At 46.5% G+C, this 12,908-nt stretch overlaps 4 protein-coding genes and 1 non-coding gene across 5 annotated transcripts; 2 read left to right on the top strand and 3 right to left on the bottom strand.

The window, feature by feature from the left end:
- Positions 1 to 40: 40 nt before the first annotated feature.
- EDB82DRAFT_t177 lies at positions 41 to 130 on the bottom strand. The gene has a single exon. It is a non-coding gene; the product is annotated as a tRNA-Arg (tRNA).
- A 1,277-nt stretch (positions 131 to 1,407) lies between these two features.
- On the top strand, positions 1,408 to 1,863 carry EDB82DRAFT_526924 (uncharacterized protein; the record flags this gene model as incomplete). The annotated part of the gene is made up of 1 exon (XM_025727437.2): positions 1,408 to 1,863. One exon carries the CDS (start codon positions 1,408 to 1,410, stop codon positions 1,861 to 1,863), a length of 456 nt encoding a protein of 151 aa, XP_025581904.2.
- Positions 1,864 to 1,931: 68 nt separating this feature from the next.
- Positions 1,932 to 3,182, bottom strand: EDB82DRAFT_240736 (P-loop containing nucleoside triphosphate hydrolase protein). Its single transcript, XM_025727436.2, has one exon. It carries the CDS (start codon positions 2,696 to 2,698, stop codon positions 2,000 to 2,002), a length of 699 nt encoding a protein of 232 aa, XP_025581903.2. The 5' UTR covers positions 2,699 to 3,182; the 3' UTR covers positions 1,932 to 1,999.
- Positions 3,183 to 4,158: 976 nt separating this feature from the next.
- Positions 4,159 to 5,503, bottom strand: EDB82DRAFT_506400 (uncharacterized protein). The gene has a single exon (XM_025727434.2). It carries the CDS (start codon positions 5,323 to 5,325, stop codon positions 4,510 to 4,512), a length of 816 nt encoding a protein of 271 aa, XP_025581901.2. The 5' UTR covers positions 5,326 to 5,503; the 3' UTR covers positions 4,159 to 4,509.
- Positions 5,504 to 8,052: 2,549 nt separating this feature from the next.
- Positions 8,053 to 12,814, top strand: EDB82DRAFT_464173 (ABC-2 type transporter-domain-containing protein; the record flags this gene model as incomplete). The annotated part of the gene is made up of 3 exons (XM_025727432.2): positions 8,053 to 12,180; positions 12,235 to 12,592; positions 12,645 to 12,814. The coding sequence occupies 3 exons, from the start codon at positions 8,053 to 8,055 to the stop codon at positions 12,812 to 12,814; spliced, it is 4,656 nt and encodes a 1,551-aa protein (XP_025581900.2).
- Positions 12,815 to 12,908: the final 94 nt, after the last annotated feature.

The raw sequence follows: 12,908 nt of genomic DNA, 5'->3' as shown, positions 1-12,908 counted from the left end.
TTGCACCAGCAAAGACAAAAAGTAAATCAGCTGTATTCATCGACCACGCCAGGAGTCGAACCTGGAATCTCTAGAGGGATCAGTTGCTGAGGACCGAAATCTAGCGCCTTAGCCATTAGGCCACGCGGCCTGATCTTGTTGATGTAAGATGTCTCTCTGTTGCGGTTCTCATTGTCCTGCAGCAAATTGCCGGGCAGGCCTGGCGCTGTTGCTTCATGCCAGCCTCTCATGACCATCTTCTACAATCAAATCTCATGTTTCTTGGTCGGTTTGACAAATCCCACACGAATCGGGATTGGAGTTATATAAAGGGTCTTGGGTTGGCACACCAAGTGAGTTTTCGAGTCCTCAATAGCCAATGGCAGGGTGCTGCTGTTTTGCATACCTACCTAGTGATGATTGTTTCTCGTTGAACTTGAGTATGGGTCTCTATGTTTGCTAGCTCTATAAAACGAGGGTGTCCGAATATGACATGGTTGGGAACGCTGAACGAGTCCAATTAAAAACAGTAAAGGGGAATAAGTAGCCTAAGGTGGTCGGATAATAACAAGAGGCTGAGATGCGTCAGAAATATTCGAAAGCAGGCGCCGTTTGCGAGTATTGTGAGTCGCCCATACCATCTTCGCTTCTCTCCGGCAACAGTGAATGCATGCATTTTTAAGACATGCGGGAATATCGCCATGGAGTCTCATGAGTAGTTTCTCCCAGTTCAGTTCTACTTTTGAGGCGTACAGGGAAATATTCAGTCTGGAAAATTTACCTTATTTTCAAGTCACGTAGCGCTTATCATCTATCTAGCATGGGGCGATGCAAGGCATATTTTGTGACGATGACGAGGGCCGGAAAGGGCATCTCGTATTTGGAGGCTGAGCAAAAACAGCTCATAAAGTGGGAGCAAGACATTCAGCTGCAATCGAAACCTGGTTCAACCATTGTAATTCTGCTGATTTTGTTCTGGAAACAAAAGGTAATGTGACTTACACGATATACCCCTGTGAATGAAGCTTGATATTTGTGGACTATTTCTATCGTATACCTCCTGTCTTCTGATAGTCGAAACTGGAAAGTAAACACATTAGACGCTAGTGGTCTATTAACAACCCATTGCCCTATTTAGCTATAATGTTCGAAGGTCATAAGACTGCTCGGTCTGGCCGAGTCAGCTGGGTTAGGAACGCCCGACTACATTGGGAGACTCGACAGCACCCTTTTCGCTTGGTGCAGGCCATGGATATTTGGTGATGTTCCGCGATCACCAAAGTCTAATACTGGCTTTTTCCCTCGCCTTGTAGCTTCGAGTCACAAGAGGTAGGGCTAAAAGAGCAACCTTATTCTCACATGTATATATAAACCCTTAAATTCAAACTCACAGTGATACATATGCTCTCATCGTCACTCACGCACAAAATGTCTCCAAAAGACTTTTTCATAAAGTACTTGAACTTTCAACGGAAAAAGAAACAAGAAGAAACCGACAAGTCCAAACCAGCAGCAGCACCTGTTAAATCCACTCCAAACAGCATACCAGATGTTGTTGAACAACTTCAAAAGAGACCTGTAAACAGACCCAAATCTACCCGTCCTTGGTCTACTTATACCAGTCCCCAAGCTGCCAACGACGGAGGGACCTACCTCCTAGGGAACCCTTACGGAGGGTCTTCAACCACTGGGGCTCACCATGACCATGGCCATAAGGATGGAGGCCATTGGGGATGGTCAAGCGAAGAAAACGGTGCAGGCGGTTCTCATCATGATAGTGGAGGAAGCAGTGGCGATCACAGCAGTGGAGGATGTAGCAGTGGTGATAGTGGTGGAGGAGGAGGAGGAGATTGCGGCGGTGGAGGTGGCGGCGGAGGAGATTGATGATGGGCGTTCTGAATATCAGTTGATTCTGTTGTGTTCGATATAAGACGACTTGATTATCGGTGTTTTTTGTTTTTTTTGTATTAGTGTTGGGATTCCTGGTGTTGGGAAGAGAAATGATAAGTGTTGGAGCGATTCAAGACGCCTGCCCAAGTATGCCCTTCAGACGGCCGACGGATGATTCCACGGAACCGCTCACATCTAATTCCCGATAAATCGCCCATGGATCATTATTTTCTTTGCCAGGAAGCTTAATGAGTTGATTGCTCTTAATGATGTCGCGCAGAACGGACACGTCTGTCAATTTTGACTTGCTGCCTTTCTGACGATCAGGAGTCGAGAGTCTCTGCTCAAGGATATCGGGATCGCAGCGTAGGTTGATCCAGTATATGGGGACGCCACTATTGCGAGCAATTTCTAGATGTTCGTGAAGAAAGTCATCATCTCTCTGGTTATCCGCCGCTAGGCATGCTGTCATAAGGATAGTGTCGCCGTCTTTTGCACGTTTACCTAGCTCCGCAAAGATAGGGGCTCGAACCAAGCGACGCAGCTCGTGATGTCTGTCGCTTCGGTCGAGAATGACTGCAGCCACCGGATCGATGAGTAGATGGTTATCAAGCAGACAGGTGGGCCCGCCGCCAGGGAGGTGTTTTTGAAGCTGTTTGAGAATTGTAAATTTGCCTGTGCCTGGAAAGCCGTTCAGAACAACGATTTTTCCAGAGCTACTAGACTCCGCCTGAACGATGTTGGGATTTGGAGTATAAGGTTGTTGCAAATCTTCAAAGTTTGGCAGTGCTGGCGCGCCATGAGATCTTGAGTATCTGCGAAGCGACATTGTGAAAGCCTTCGTTAGTGGTGAGAAGAGAGAAAGGAAAGCAGGGCATGTTGCCGTACTTACGGGAGAAATGTATCACGTGTATGCATTAACTTCCTATTGACTCACTGCAGCGAGGTGTATGCAATATGTTTAATCTTCGTATAATTCAAGGACGAGTGTCGCAGTGCTATTCTTTGAACCTAAACTTTTTCTCAAAGAGAGACACGCACCTTAGACTCTCTTCTTCTGCTGCACTACTCTTTGCTTTTCCTGCTATGATGGGTTCGAGTTAACACTTATGACCCTTATTTAGTTCTGGTTACTATAAATACATAAGAATTATGTCAGGGTAGCAAGCAAACAATCCTCAACATCTAGTTTTGTACAGAGCTGTGCGAGCCAATTGATTTGTGTCTGGGGTATTCTCTCCATTGAGCCGCCAGAATAACTCTGGGACTGTCAGAGGAAATCGCTGATTGAGTCGTAAGGAACTATTATTGCACCCTGCTTCCTGTAAATATGCTGAATAACAGCTAATGAAGTACGAGACTTACACCAATATGATACCAATGGGTTGCTTGGGCGCCCTGCAGGTTACAGTCAGATAAGATCAGAATATGCAGAGATATCTGCTGTGAGGATCAAGACGAACAGTATTGCCCGTGTGCCCTTCATAATCTTCCTTGGCGGCACTCATATCATCAAAGGTGGATGGCTCAAGAAGGTGATCCTCTTCAATACACATCTTGCCCGAAACGACGTTGTCGTCCAAGACCGTTGGTTCTTACCGTTGGTAGCTGGGAGTGTTGAGAGTTTCGACAGTGGACTTACATATAAGCGATGAACCAATGACGTAAGAGGATTCTACGTGTAAGTGAGCTCTAACTTGCCTCTTTTTTGCTTTTTCAGCTGAATAATAAGAAAAGAAATGATGTAATATAGAATATCCCTCAATAGGTTTTAAAGCGCAGGCTATAACTACTGGATGGTATCAGAAGCGCTTGTTACAATTCCTAGAGGTCTTTTATCCCCCTTCTGTCTTTGAGCTCTACTGTTTTCTCCACGGTGTTGTTGAAAGCTTAAGTACGCCACGCCGTCGTTGTGAATCCATCAATCCAACGCCTTTCTCTAGATGTCGTAACTGATTGAACGAAAACAACTCTTGGCTTGTTTTTAGGATGAGTAAAGCTCTGTAAATATGTTCGAGGAATTACTCAAGATCTATTCTGGCTTTAGCACTCCTCGCCACCAGTCGGGATCCTTTTAACTCCTTCTGGTCGCAGCCATCTCTTGAGGAAGTAACACAAGACCGTCTATATAATTCATTTCTGCATTTATTCTTGTACATACGACCAAAGGTAGTGGAAAATACGGGATCCCGTCCGCTCTCCCATAGTCAAGCCACTAACCGGCGGATTAGTAGTTGGGTCGGTGACGACCAGCGAATCCCCGCTGTTGTATGTTTTTTGCCGTTTCCCCTGAGAAACGTGGTTAAAGAAACACTTCACTATCTTTTTTGGGTTTTGCCTGCCATTGCTCGTGGCTTTCTACCCACACTCCGTTATCTGATATAAATTATGCCGATTTCAGTATTCTTGAAGTTATTCCACATCTGTAAATGAGTATTGCAAAACTGCATATTTGCCTGACAATGGTGTGGTAGTCCTTCACATACAAGGACTGGCTAACAAGAGGACAAAATTGTCAATAACTGTTTATAAATTAAATCATCTTGAATAAATAGTTCTAAACGGTAAACAAATATGGATATCATCGAACCCTGTCAAAAGAAAGCCGCTAACTCTATGCACCACAATCCATCAAAACACTTATGATACAGCAGCGGCGGCAGCAGCGGAGCTGGAAGAAGCTGAAGAAGCCGAAGCACCAGCGGTAGCGTTATCCCTCTGGACCTTCTGCCAGATAGACATGCAGCTCATGACAGCCATCAAAGCCCACATGTTGCCCAACTCGCCTGTGGCACCACTTCCCCGAAACTGGAACTCTCCAACACCCGACATGGTCTTCCAGCAGCTGGCATTTCCCCAAACTCCCACAACCTCCTTTCCGTCGCTGGTATAGCCCTCGCCGCCGCTGCTGCTGCTGCCCTCTGGGAAATCCTCTTCGCTAGATGAGTATTCTTCCTTGGTGTTGGTGCTACCGAGACGGACGAGCTTGTAGCCGCCCCATTTGGACTGTCCAACACTCTTGACTTCAGCACCGCGCGATCGGCGCCATTCGAAGCGTTCGACACGCTGCTCTGGACCGTCGCCGACGAGGCATCCGAACCAGAAACGGCCCTTGAGTCCCTTAGGTCGGCGCAGAGTTTCTTCGTGGATACCTTTTCCTGTAGGCAGCGTGATGAGGTAGTCATCGTGGTATTGCTTGATTCGTGATGAGGTCGCGATGGCGGGCGACTCAGGAGTAGGGCCTTTGTGAAGGACAACATCGCCGTATAAGCCTTTGGTGAAGCTAATGGTATACATGGGCTCAGCGTCGGGTGGGCCAAGACTTATGTTCATACTTGTGAAGCAGGCATATTTCTTCCATGAGTTTTGGTATGACATGCGGATGATGCTTGGGATATCTTGAAGCTCTTCAGCGGACAGCTGAGAGGTGTTGAATTTTGAACTTGAGTTGCCCATTGTGTAAGATGTGATGTGAAGTATTTGTGAGTGGTTTGTAGTTGAATGAGAGAAAGACTGAGATGTGATGGTTATCTTGGTAGTTGTCTTGATAGTTATGATGTTTATTATATGCTTTCATTACTGGAAATTCCTCCTAGTTATATACTTTGAAGCTGTGATACTCAATGTTACTCAATATGATACTGAGTGATGGAGAGCGCTGCATTGATACTGCTTTGGGAAAGGATCAGCGAATCCTTTGAGCCTTTTTAGTGCCGCTGAGGCAAAGCTGCAGTCTTAGCTCCACCAAGCTCGGTGTCGGCGGCATGCTATGACGCGGGTAAGGTGCCCTGTAAGGCTGTCAATTCCTCTTTCTGGCTTCGTTTCCCCCTTCGGGGGACCAACCAGAGTGTTGCACAATCCAAGCCCAAGAGATCGTGTTACTGATGAGGAAACTATGAGGGCTATTAATCTCTAGATCTAGAGGAAATTGCTTGTTTCTGCTGCGCCATTCCATTGGGTCGATCATTGGCAGTGCACAACACAGCCTTGATCAACCTTGATATAAATGCCGTAATGGTAAGTAGATAGCTGGAGGACATGTACAGTAGAATGTTTAGTTATTCAATCACATTCTAACTCACTTGAGCTTGAGTGGCCATTCTCTGTTCCTTACTATCAGCCCAAGCTTCCTGCTTCTCGCCGTTTCATTGAGGTTGTATGCATCTTCTCCGTCTTCGCTATCGTGCTTACTATCAGCGCTACAAATGAACATATACGGATAGTCTCGTTGTTATTCGATATCGAAAATAAAGCTGTATCGATGTGACCTTCTCTCATGCGCAAGCAATCGTCATTGCAAATATCACCGATAACATGCCAGCATAATTTCTTTAACGCAACTATGGATAGCATGAAAGAACATTCTCTCGTAACTCTGAAGTAGGCAAGTTGACTAGCACGTATTTTGGAAGAAAAATGTTACACAATTCACGTTCATTCCCTGGTACTCTAACATGCATATGGATCATTCGCATTTTAGTTGGTACGTTAATAATACTACAACACTGGTACTAAAAGAAGTTTTATGCCAGAAGACTTGAGAGAGAACAACTTCTAGTCTTTAAAAATTTTCTCGTCTTATATGTTTCTCCTTTTATCCTTTCTTTGACCCAGCTGCACGAATCATATAGGGTAAGCAGCATCGTATGGGGATTTTTCTGTGTTGCCAATCAAGTGGTGCATTCTTTAAAGTACAAAAACAAATAGCTCAATAAGTCTTATCTGAGTAGCATAAGCTGAACTGCTAATTTCGTCTCTTGTGTTTCTAGCTCAGATGCAAGTCGATGTGGTTCTCGGTAGGTTAACAATGATGATGAAATGGGAATGCACAAATGAGACTATTCAACTAAATATAACGTTGCACTCATGTCTTTTCAATTACCCAGGGGGCTGATTGATAGGCAAGCTAACCTTGAAGCTTTGGGATATGAGAATGAATAGCGTAAGGGGTATAAAATAACAGAACGACCTGATATGATGGGTCTTCTATGCTTCTAGTAGCCAAATCTTTCGATATAGCCCTTGAAGACCAGCATTTCGTGCAAAAAAGTTAACATGTGAATGGTGTCCATAGACTTTGTAATCAATATAAGCGGTATCTTGGCTTGCTTATCCCTCCAAAGACGGAGGGACTCTTTATTAAGAACTCCAAACAACGTTGACTACCTGGTGGCAGATAACGTTGGAGGCTCTTTGCTTATATGCACAACCCGTGCAGATCAGCCTTGGCAGAATAGAAAATGTTGATTCAGTTTGGCTTACCAATACGAAACAAATTTCTCAACAACATTTCACCGAATGGCAAACTCAAAGCAAATTGCGATGACTCCCACGGGGTAAGCACCCACTATTATATGCAACTTGCTGATTGAGTGGCAATAGCGACATTTGTAGAATCTCAGGAACCCGACATTTAGGCGTACAACAATTGGTGGTGAATGTGCTAAACTCCGACAGATTACGCTGCATGAATAGTCGCTATGTCCGACTGGTTAGGGTAGCGAGGATCTGCACTGCAAGATACGAGTGCTTGAGTCTGTGAAAGCAAAAAGTACGGGGCGTTATCTTGTTATCCGAGTCAGAATCAGCACTCTCCACAAACTCCATAACGTTAGCACTTCCAATGTCTCAAGAGGTCCGGAAACAAGAGCTAATCTCCATTTCTCAGCAACTGGAAACGCAATGAGGGTCCACGGATGAGTGCATTAGAATCCACTCATTAACTAAGCTTCTGGAGAAGTGACAGAAAAGAATAGCTGACTTTGTTACCTTTTTTGGGGGGGGATGTCAGCTACTTATTTTGACCATTACTCCTCTAGATCCCTTCCTCCCCCCTTAGCGTATAGGAGGCACCATTTACGTCACCATGGATAACGGAAGAAGAAGAAAAAGTGCATCTGCAAAGCAAACTAAAGTAGACGTTATTATAAATACAAACATCCTCATGGTTATTGGGGAAGCAAAGCAATCACCAGTCCGTGCAACGCTCCTGCCTGCCCTGCAACCTCGGTGAAGCTTATCTTGAACAGTCTTTCCCCTTTCATAAGTTCCTGCAATTCTAGCGATAATTGTTTTGCCTGTAAATATCGAGGCATTGGCCTCTACAGCGCGTCATTCATCTCATCTTCCCTACTGATTGATACCTACCTCTTTGTCTCTTCACTTCATACCATCGTCGTCAACATGTTGGGAAATACAGTAGACGGCGATGCCCTCCGTCGCACCCAATCATCAATGTGGCAACAGCAGCAGCAGCAACAACCTATTTCACAACAAACTGTCGAGGGCGGACAGCACAAACCTACAAGCAGTAGCTCCTCCGACACAGGTGTTGTCCAAGAAGGAAAATGGGGAGAGCGCGGACAAGAAGATGTCACTGCGCAAGAGGCGATGCAAGAATTCGAGTCTCTTAGACACAACCTCATGAGCTTGCACAAAACAAGAACTACAGAAACAAACGCCAGCAAAGCAAATGCAAGTAGAAGGGCGAGCAACGCTGCTCGAGTTCCTTCAAAACATCGCCAGAATGTTGACGATGACGAGTCGAAAACCGATGTTGAGGCCGGTCCCGAGGAAAGCGAAGGTTTCGAACTAGGCCAATTTATGCGAGAAGGCCATTTCGAAAAGCGATCCGAGGAGGACGGATCACTGAAGCGAGTCGGAGTTGTGTACGAAAACCTGACTGTCAAAGGTGTTGGCAGCACGACATCTTTCGTTCGAACCGTTCCCGATGCCATTCTTGGTACATTTGGCCCCGACCTTTACAAAATACTCACTCGTTATTTCCCGTCTCTTCGTTTTGGAAAAGCTCCGACCCGGACACTCATCAATGACTTCACCGGCTGTGTTAGGGATGGTGAGATGATGCTTGTCCTGGGACGGCCTGGTGCTGGCTGCAGTACGTTCCTCAAGGCCATCAGCAACAATCGCGAGTCGTATGCTGCCGTCGAGGGAGAGGTATCCTATAGTGGCATTTCTGCCGCTGATCAGAAGAAGTACTACCGAGGCGAGGTTAACTACAACGGTGAAGATGATATCCATTTCGCTTCTCTAAGTGTTTGGAAGACTCTTGCCTTTGCTCTGATGAACAAGACCAAGATCAAGGAGAAGGCCGACATTCCTGTTATCGTGGAAGCTCTCATGAAGATGTTTGGTATTAGCCACACAAGAGGCACTGTCGTTGGTGATGAGTACACTCGGGGTGTTTCTGGTGGTGAACGAAAGCGAGTCTCTATTGCAGAGACATTGGCCTCCAAGTCTACCGTTATGGCTTGGGATAACTCTACCCGAGGATTGGACGCGTCGACCGCCCTCGATTATGCGCGATCGCTTCGCATTATGACAGATATCAGCAACCGGACCACTCTTGTCACCTTATATCAGGCTGGCGAAGGCATCTACGAGCTAATGGATAAGGTTTTGGTCATTGACCAGGGCCGGCAGATCTTCTCTGGACCTGCCAATAAGGCCAAGCAGTACTTTATCGACCTCGGATTCGAATGTCCTGAACGTCAAACAACCGCCGATTTCTTAACTGCCGTCACCGATCCGACCGAACGACGCTTCCGACCTGGATTCGAGAACCGCGCTCCTCGAACGCCCGAGGAATTAGAATCGGCTTTCCGAAACTCGCCAAACTACCAGGAGCTCTTGACCGATGTTGCAGCCTACAAGGAGTCTCTTCACCAGTCAAACTACGAAGATGCGAAGAGATTTCAGGGCGCCGTTCAGGAAGCCAAGTCGAAGCATGTCTCTGACAAGTCTCCCTATACAATCTCGTTCCCTCGACAGGTTCTTGCATGCACCAAGCGAGAGGCTTGGCTGCTATTTGGTGACACCACAACTCTCTGGACCAAGCTTTTTATCATTATCTCGAACGGTCTCATCGTTGGATCTCTCTTCTACGGTCAATCAGAGGATACCGAAAGCACTTTCAGCCGTGGTGGTACCATTTTCTTTTCCATTCTCTTCCTTGGTTGGCTTCAGCTATCTGAACTTATGAAGGCTGTTTCTGGACGTACTGTCGTTGCTCGCCATCATGACTATGCTTTCTATCGTCCATCTGCCGTCTCTCTTGCTCGCGTCCTACTTGACTTCCCTGTTATAGGCGTTCAGGTTTGCATCTTTGGCATCACCATGTACTTCATGACCGGACTTGATGTTGACGTGTCAAAGTTCTGGATCTATCTGCTGTTTGTCTATACCACGACTATCATGGTTACGGCAATGTACCGCATGTTTGCCAGCTTGTCCCCTGAAATCGACACTGCTGTCCGATTCTCTGGAATATCACTGAATCTACTCGTCATTTACACTGGATACGTTATCCCAAAGACTCAATTGCTAAAGGATTATATCTGGTTTGGTTGGATATACTGGATCAACCCTATTAGCTATAGTTTCGAAGCTGTCTTGACCAATGAACTGTCCGACAGGAACATGGAATGTGCTCCGTCTCAGACTGTTCCTCAGGGTCCAGGAGTTGAGCCAGGATACCAGGGATGCGCTATCAGTGGTGCATCAGTCAACGCACGGTCTGTTTCTGGAAGCGACTATCTTGAAGCCGCCTACAACTACAGCCGCTCAAATCTGTGGCGAAACTTTGGTGTTGTCATTGCTTTTGCTATTCTCTACATCCTCGTCACAGTATTGGCAACGGAGGTGGTTAACTTTGCCGAAGGCGGCGGCGGTGCCCTGATCTTTAAGAAAAGCCGCAGGGCTAAAGAGCAAGTGCGCGAGGCTGAGGCACCTGCTGATGATGAGAAGGCCGTTGGGAATGGCACCAGTGGCTCATCCGGAGTTGTGTCCGATTCCAACCCGGGCAGCGAAGAAGAGGCCCTTGAGCAAATTACTGACAGCGAGTCCATCTTCACATGGCGGGATATTGAGTACACAGTCCCTTACCTTGGTGGCGAAAAGAAGCTCCTTAACAAGGTCAGCGGGTATGCCAAACCAGGCATCATGGTTGCTCTAATGGGAGCATCGGGCGCCGGAAAGACGACGCTTCTCAACATTCTCTCGCAGCGTACAAATGTTGGTGTTGTTACAGGAGAAATGCTTGTAGATGGTCGATCTCTTGGTGCCGATTTCCAGAGAAACACTGGTTTCTGTCTTCAAGGCGATCTCCATGACACGACTCAAACTGTGAGAGAGGCCATCGAGTTTTCTGCCATTCTGCGACAGGATGCATCGGTTAGCCGTGCTGAGAAGCTTGCGTATGTGGACAAAATCATTGACCTCCTTGAGCTCAACGACTTGCAAGACGCTGTCATCATGTGTCTTGGTGTCGAACAGCGCAAGAGATTGACGATTGGCGTCGAACTGGCAGCCAAACCATCACTTCTTCTCTTTCTTGATGAGCCTACCTCTGGTTTGGATTCTCAATCCGCCTACTCGATCGTGCGCTTCCTTCGAAAGCTGAGCCGAGCTGGTCAGGCAATCATTTGCACTATCCACCAGCCAAGCTCTGTCCTTATTCAGCAGTTTGACATGGTCCTGGCTCTGAATCCTGGAGGTAACACGTTTTACTTTGGCCCCATGGGAGAAAATGGACAGGATGTTGTCAAGTATTTCTCTGATCGTGGTGCTGTCTGTCCTCCCAGTAAGAATGTTGCTGAGTTCATCCTGGAGACCGCTGCTCGACCTCACAGGCGACCGGATGGAACCAAGGTTGATTGGAACCAAGAATGGGCCGAAAGTGAGGAAGCTCAGCAGGTTCTTGAAGAGATTGACGGTCTCAAGCGAGTTCGAAGTTCTGCAACAGAAGGAACACTATCCGATAAGAAGGAGCACTCTGAATTCGCTGCGTCGACTTGGCTACAGACCGTTGAGTTGACCAAACGCATGTTCAGACAACATTGGCGTGATCCTTCCTACATTTATGGCAAGTTCTTTGTTGCAGTCATCTTTGGCATTTTCAACGGCTTCACATTCTGGAAACTTGGCTACACAATGCAGGACATGCAAAACCGCATGTTCACATGTTTCCTAATTGTGACAGTTCCTCCCACTGTTGTCAACGGTGTTGTGCCCAAGTTCTTTACCAACATGGCGCTCTGGCAAGCCCGTGAATATCCCTCTCGTATCTACGGCTGGGTTGCCTTCTGTACGGCAAACATTGTTTCGGACATTCCTGCCGCTATCGTCTCAGCAGTACTGTACTTTGTCTTGTGGTATTGGCCCACTGGATTGCCGACCGAGAGTTCTGTCTCTGGTTATGTGTTCTTGATGACACTCCTTATGTACCTTTTCATGACAAGCTGGGGCCAGTGGATTTGTGCATTTGCCCCTAGCTTTACCGTCATCTCCAACGTAAGTACTGTCCATGTTCTTACTTTACAGTATGAGAATACTAACACACATCAGGTCTTGCCGTTCTTCTTTGTCATGTTTGGCCTCTTCAACGGAGTCGTTCGCCCGTATGCATCGCTCCCAGTCTTCTGGAAATATTGGATGTACTATGCAAACCCTTCAACGTACTGGATTGGGGGCATTCTTGCAGCAACTTTGGATGGCGCTCCTGTAGAATGTTCATCCGAGGAGACTGCCAAATTCGATGCACCACCAGGTCAAACTTGTCAACAATACGCAGGAACTTTTGCAAGTTCTGCCGGTGGTTACCTCCTCAACCCCAGTGATACGAGCTCTTGCGAGTATTGTCCAATGTCTTCTGGTAACGACTACCTTGCCTCGCTCAACATCAGCGCGAGCGACAAGTGGAGAGGTAAGTCATTATACGACTAGTCGTATTGTGAACACATACTAATATACACTAGATTTTGGCATATTCCTTGCATTTTGTGTATCGAATTGGATGCTCGTATACTTCTTTATCTACACAGTCCGTGTCAAGGGCTGGAGTTTCGGCTTTGGAAAGATATTTGGCGCTTTGGGTAAGCTGGTCGACATGATCAAGAAGCCATTTCAGCGAAAGAAGAAGGAATAATGTGTCAAGATTGAGCGTTTGTAGTTTAGATGGGATATCTAAAAGTACTAGCGACGTTTCTGAGTTACATGAGACAATTATGAATAATAATAAC

This window comes from Fusarium venenatum (assembly GCF_020744135.1).
Source record: "Fusarium venenatum strain MPI-CAGE-CH-0201 chromosome Unknown EDB82scaffold_3, whole genome shotgun sequence".
Taxonomy (NCBI): domain Eukaryota; kingdom Fungi; phylum Ascomycota; class Sordariomycetes; order Hypocreales; family Nectriaceae; genus Fusarium; species Fusarium venenatum.
The sequence above is the reverse complement of the archived record's forward strand: the minus strand, read 5'-3'. Positions and strand labels throughout refer to the sequence as shown.

What these genes read in the sequence shown, in the direction of transcription:
- EDB82DRAFT_240736 (XM_025727436.2), bottom strand. Translation starts at nt 2,698, where the DNA reads ATGTCGCTTCGCAGATACTCAAGATCTCATGGCGCGCCAGCACTGCCA.
- EDB82DRAFT_506400 (XM_025727434.2), bottom strand. Translation starts at nt 5,325, where the DNA reads ATGGGCAACTCAAGTTCAAAATTCAACACCTCTCAGCTGTCCGCTGAA.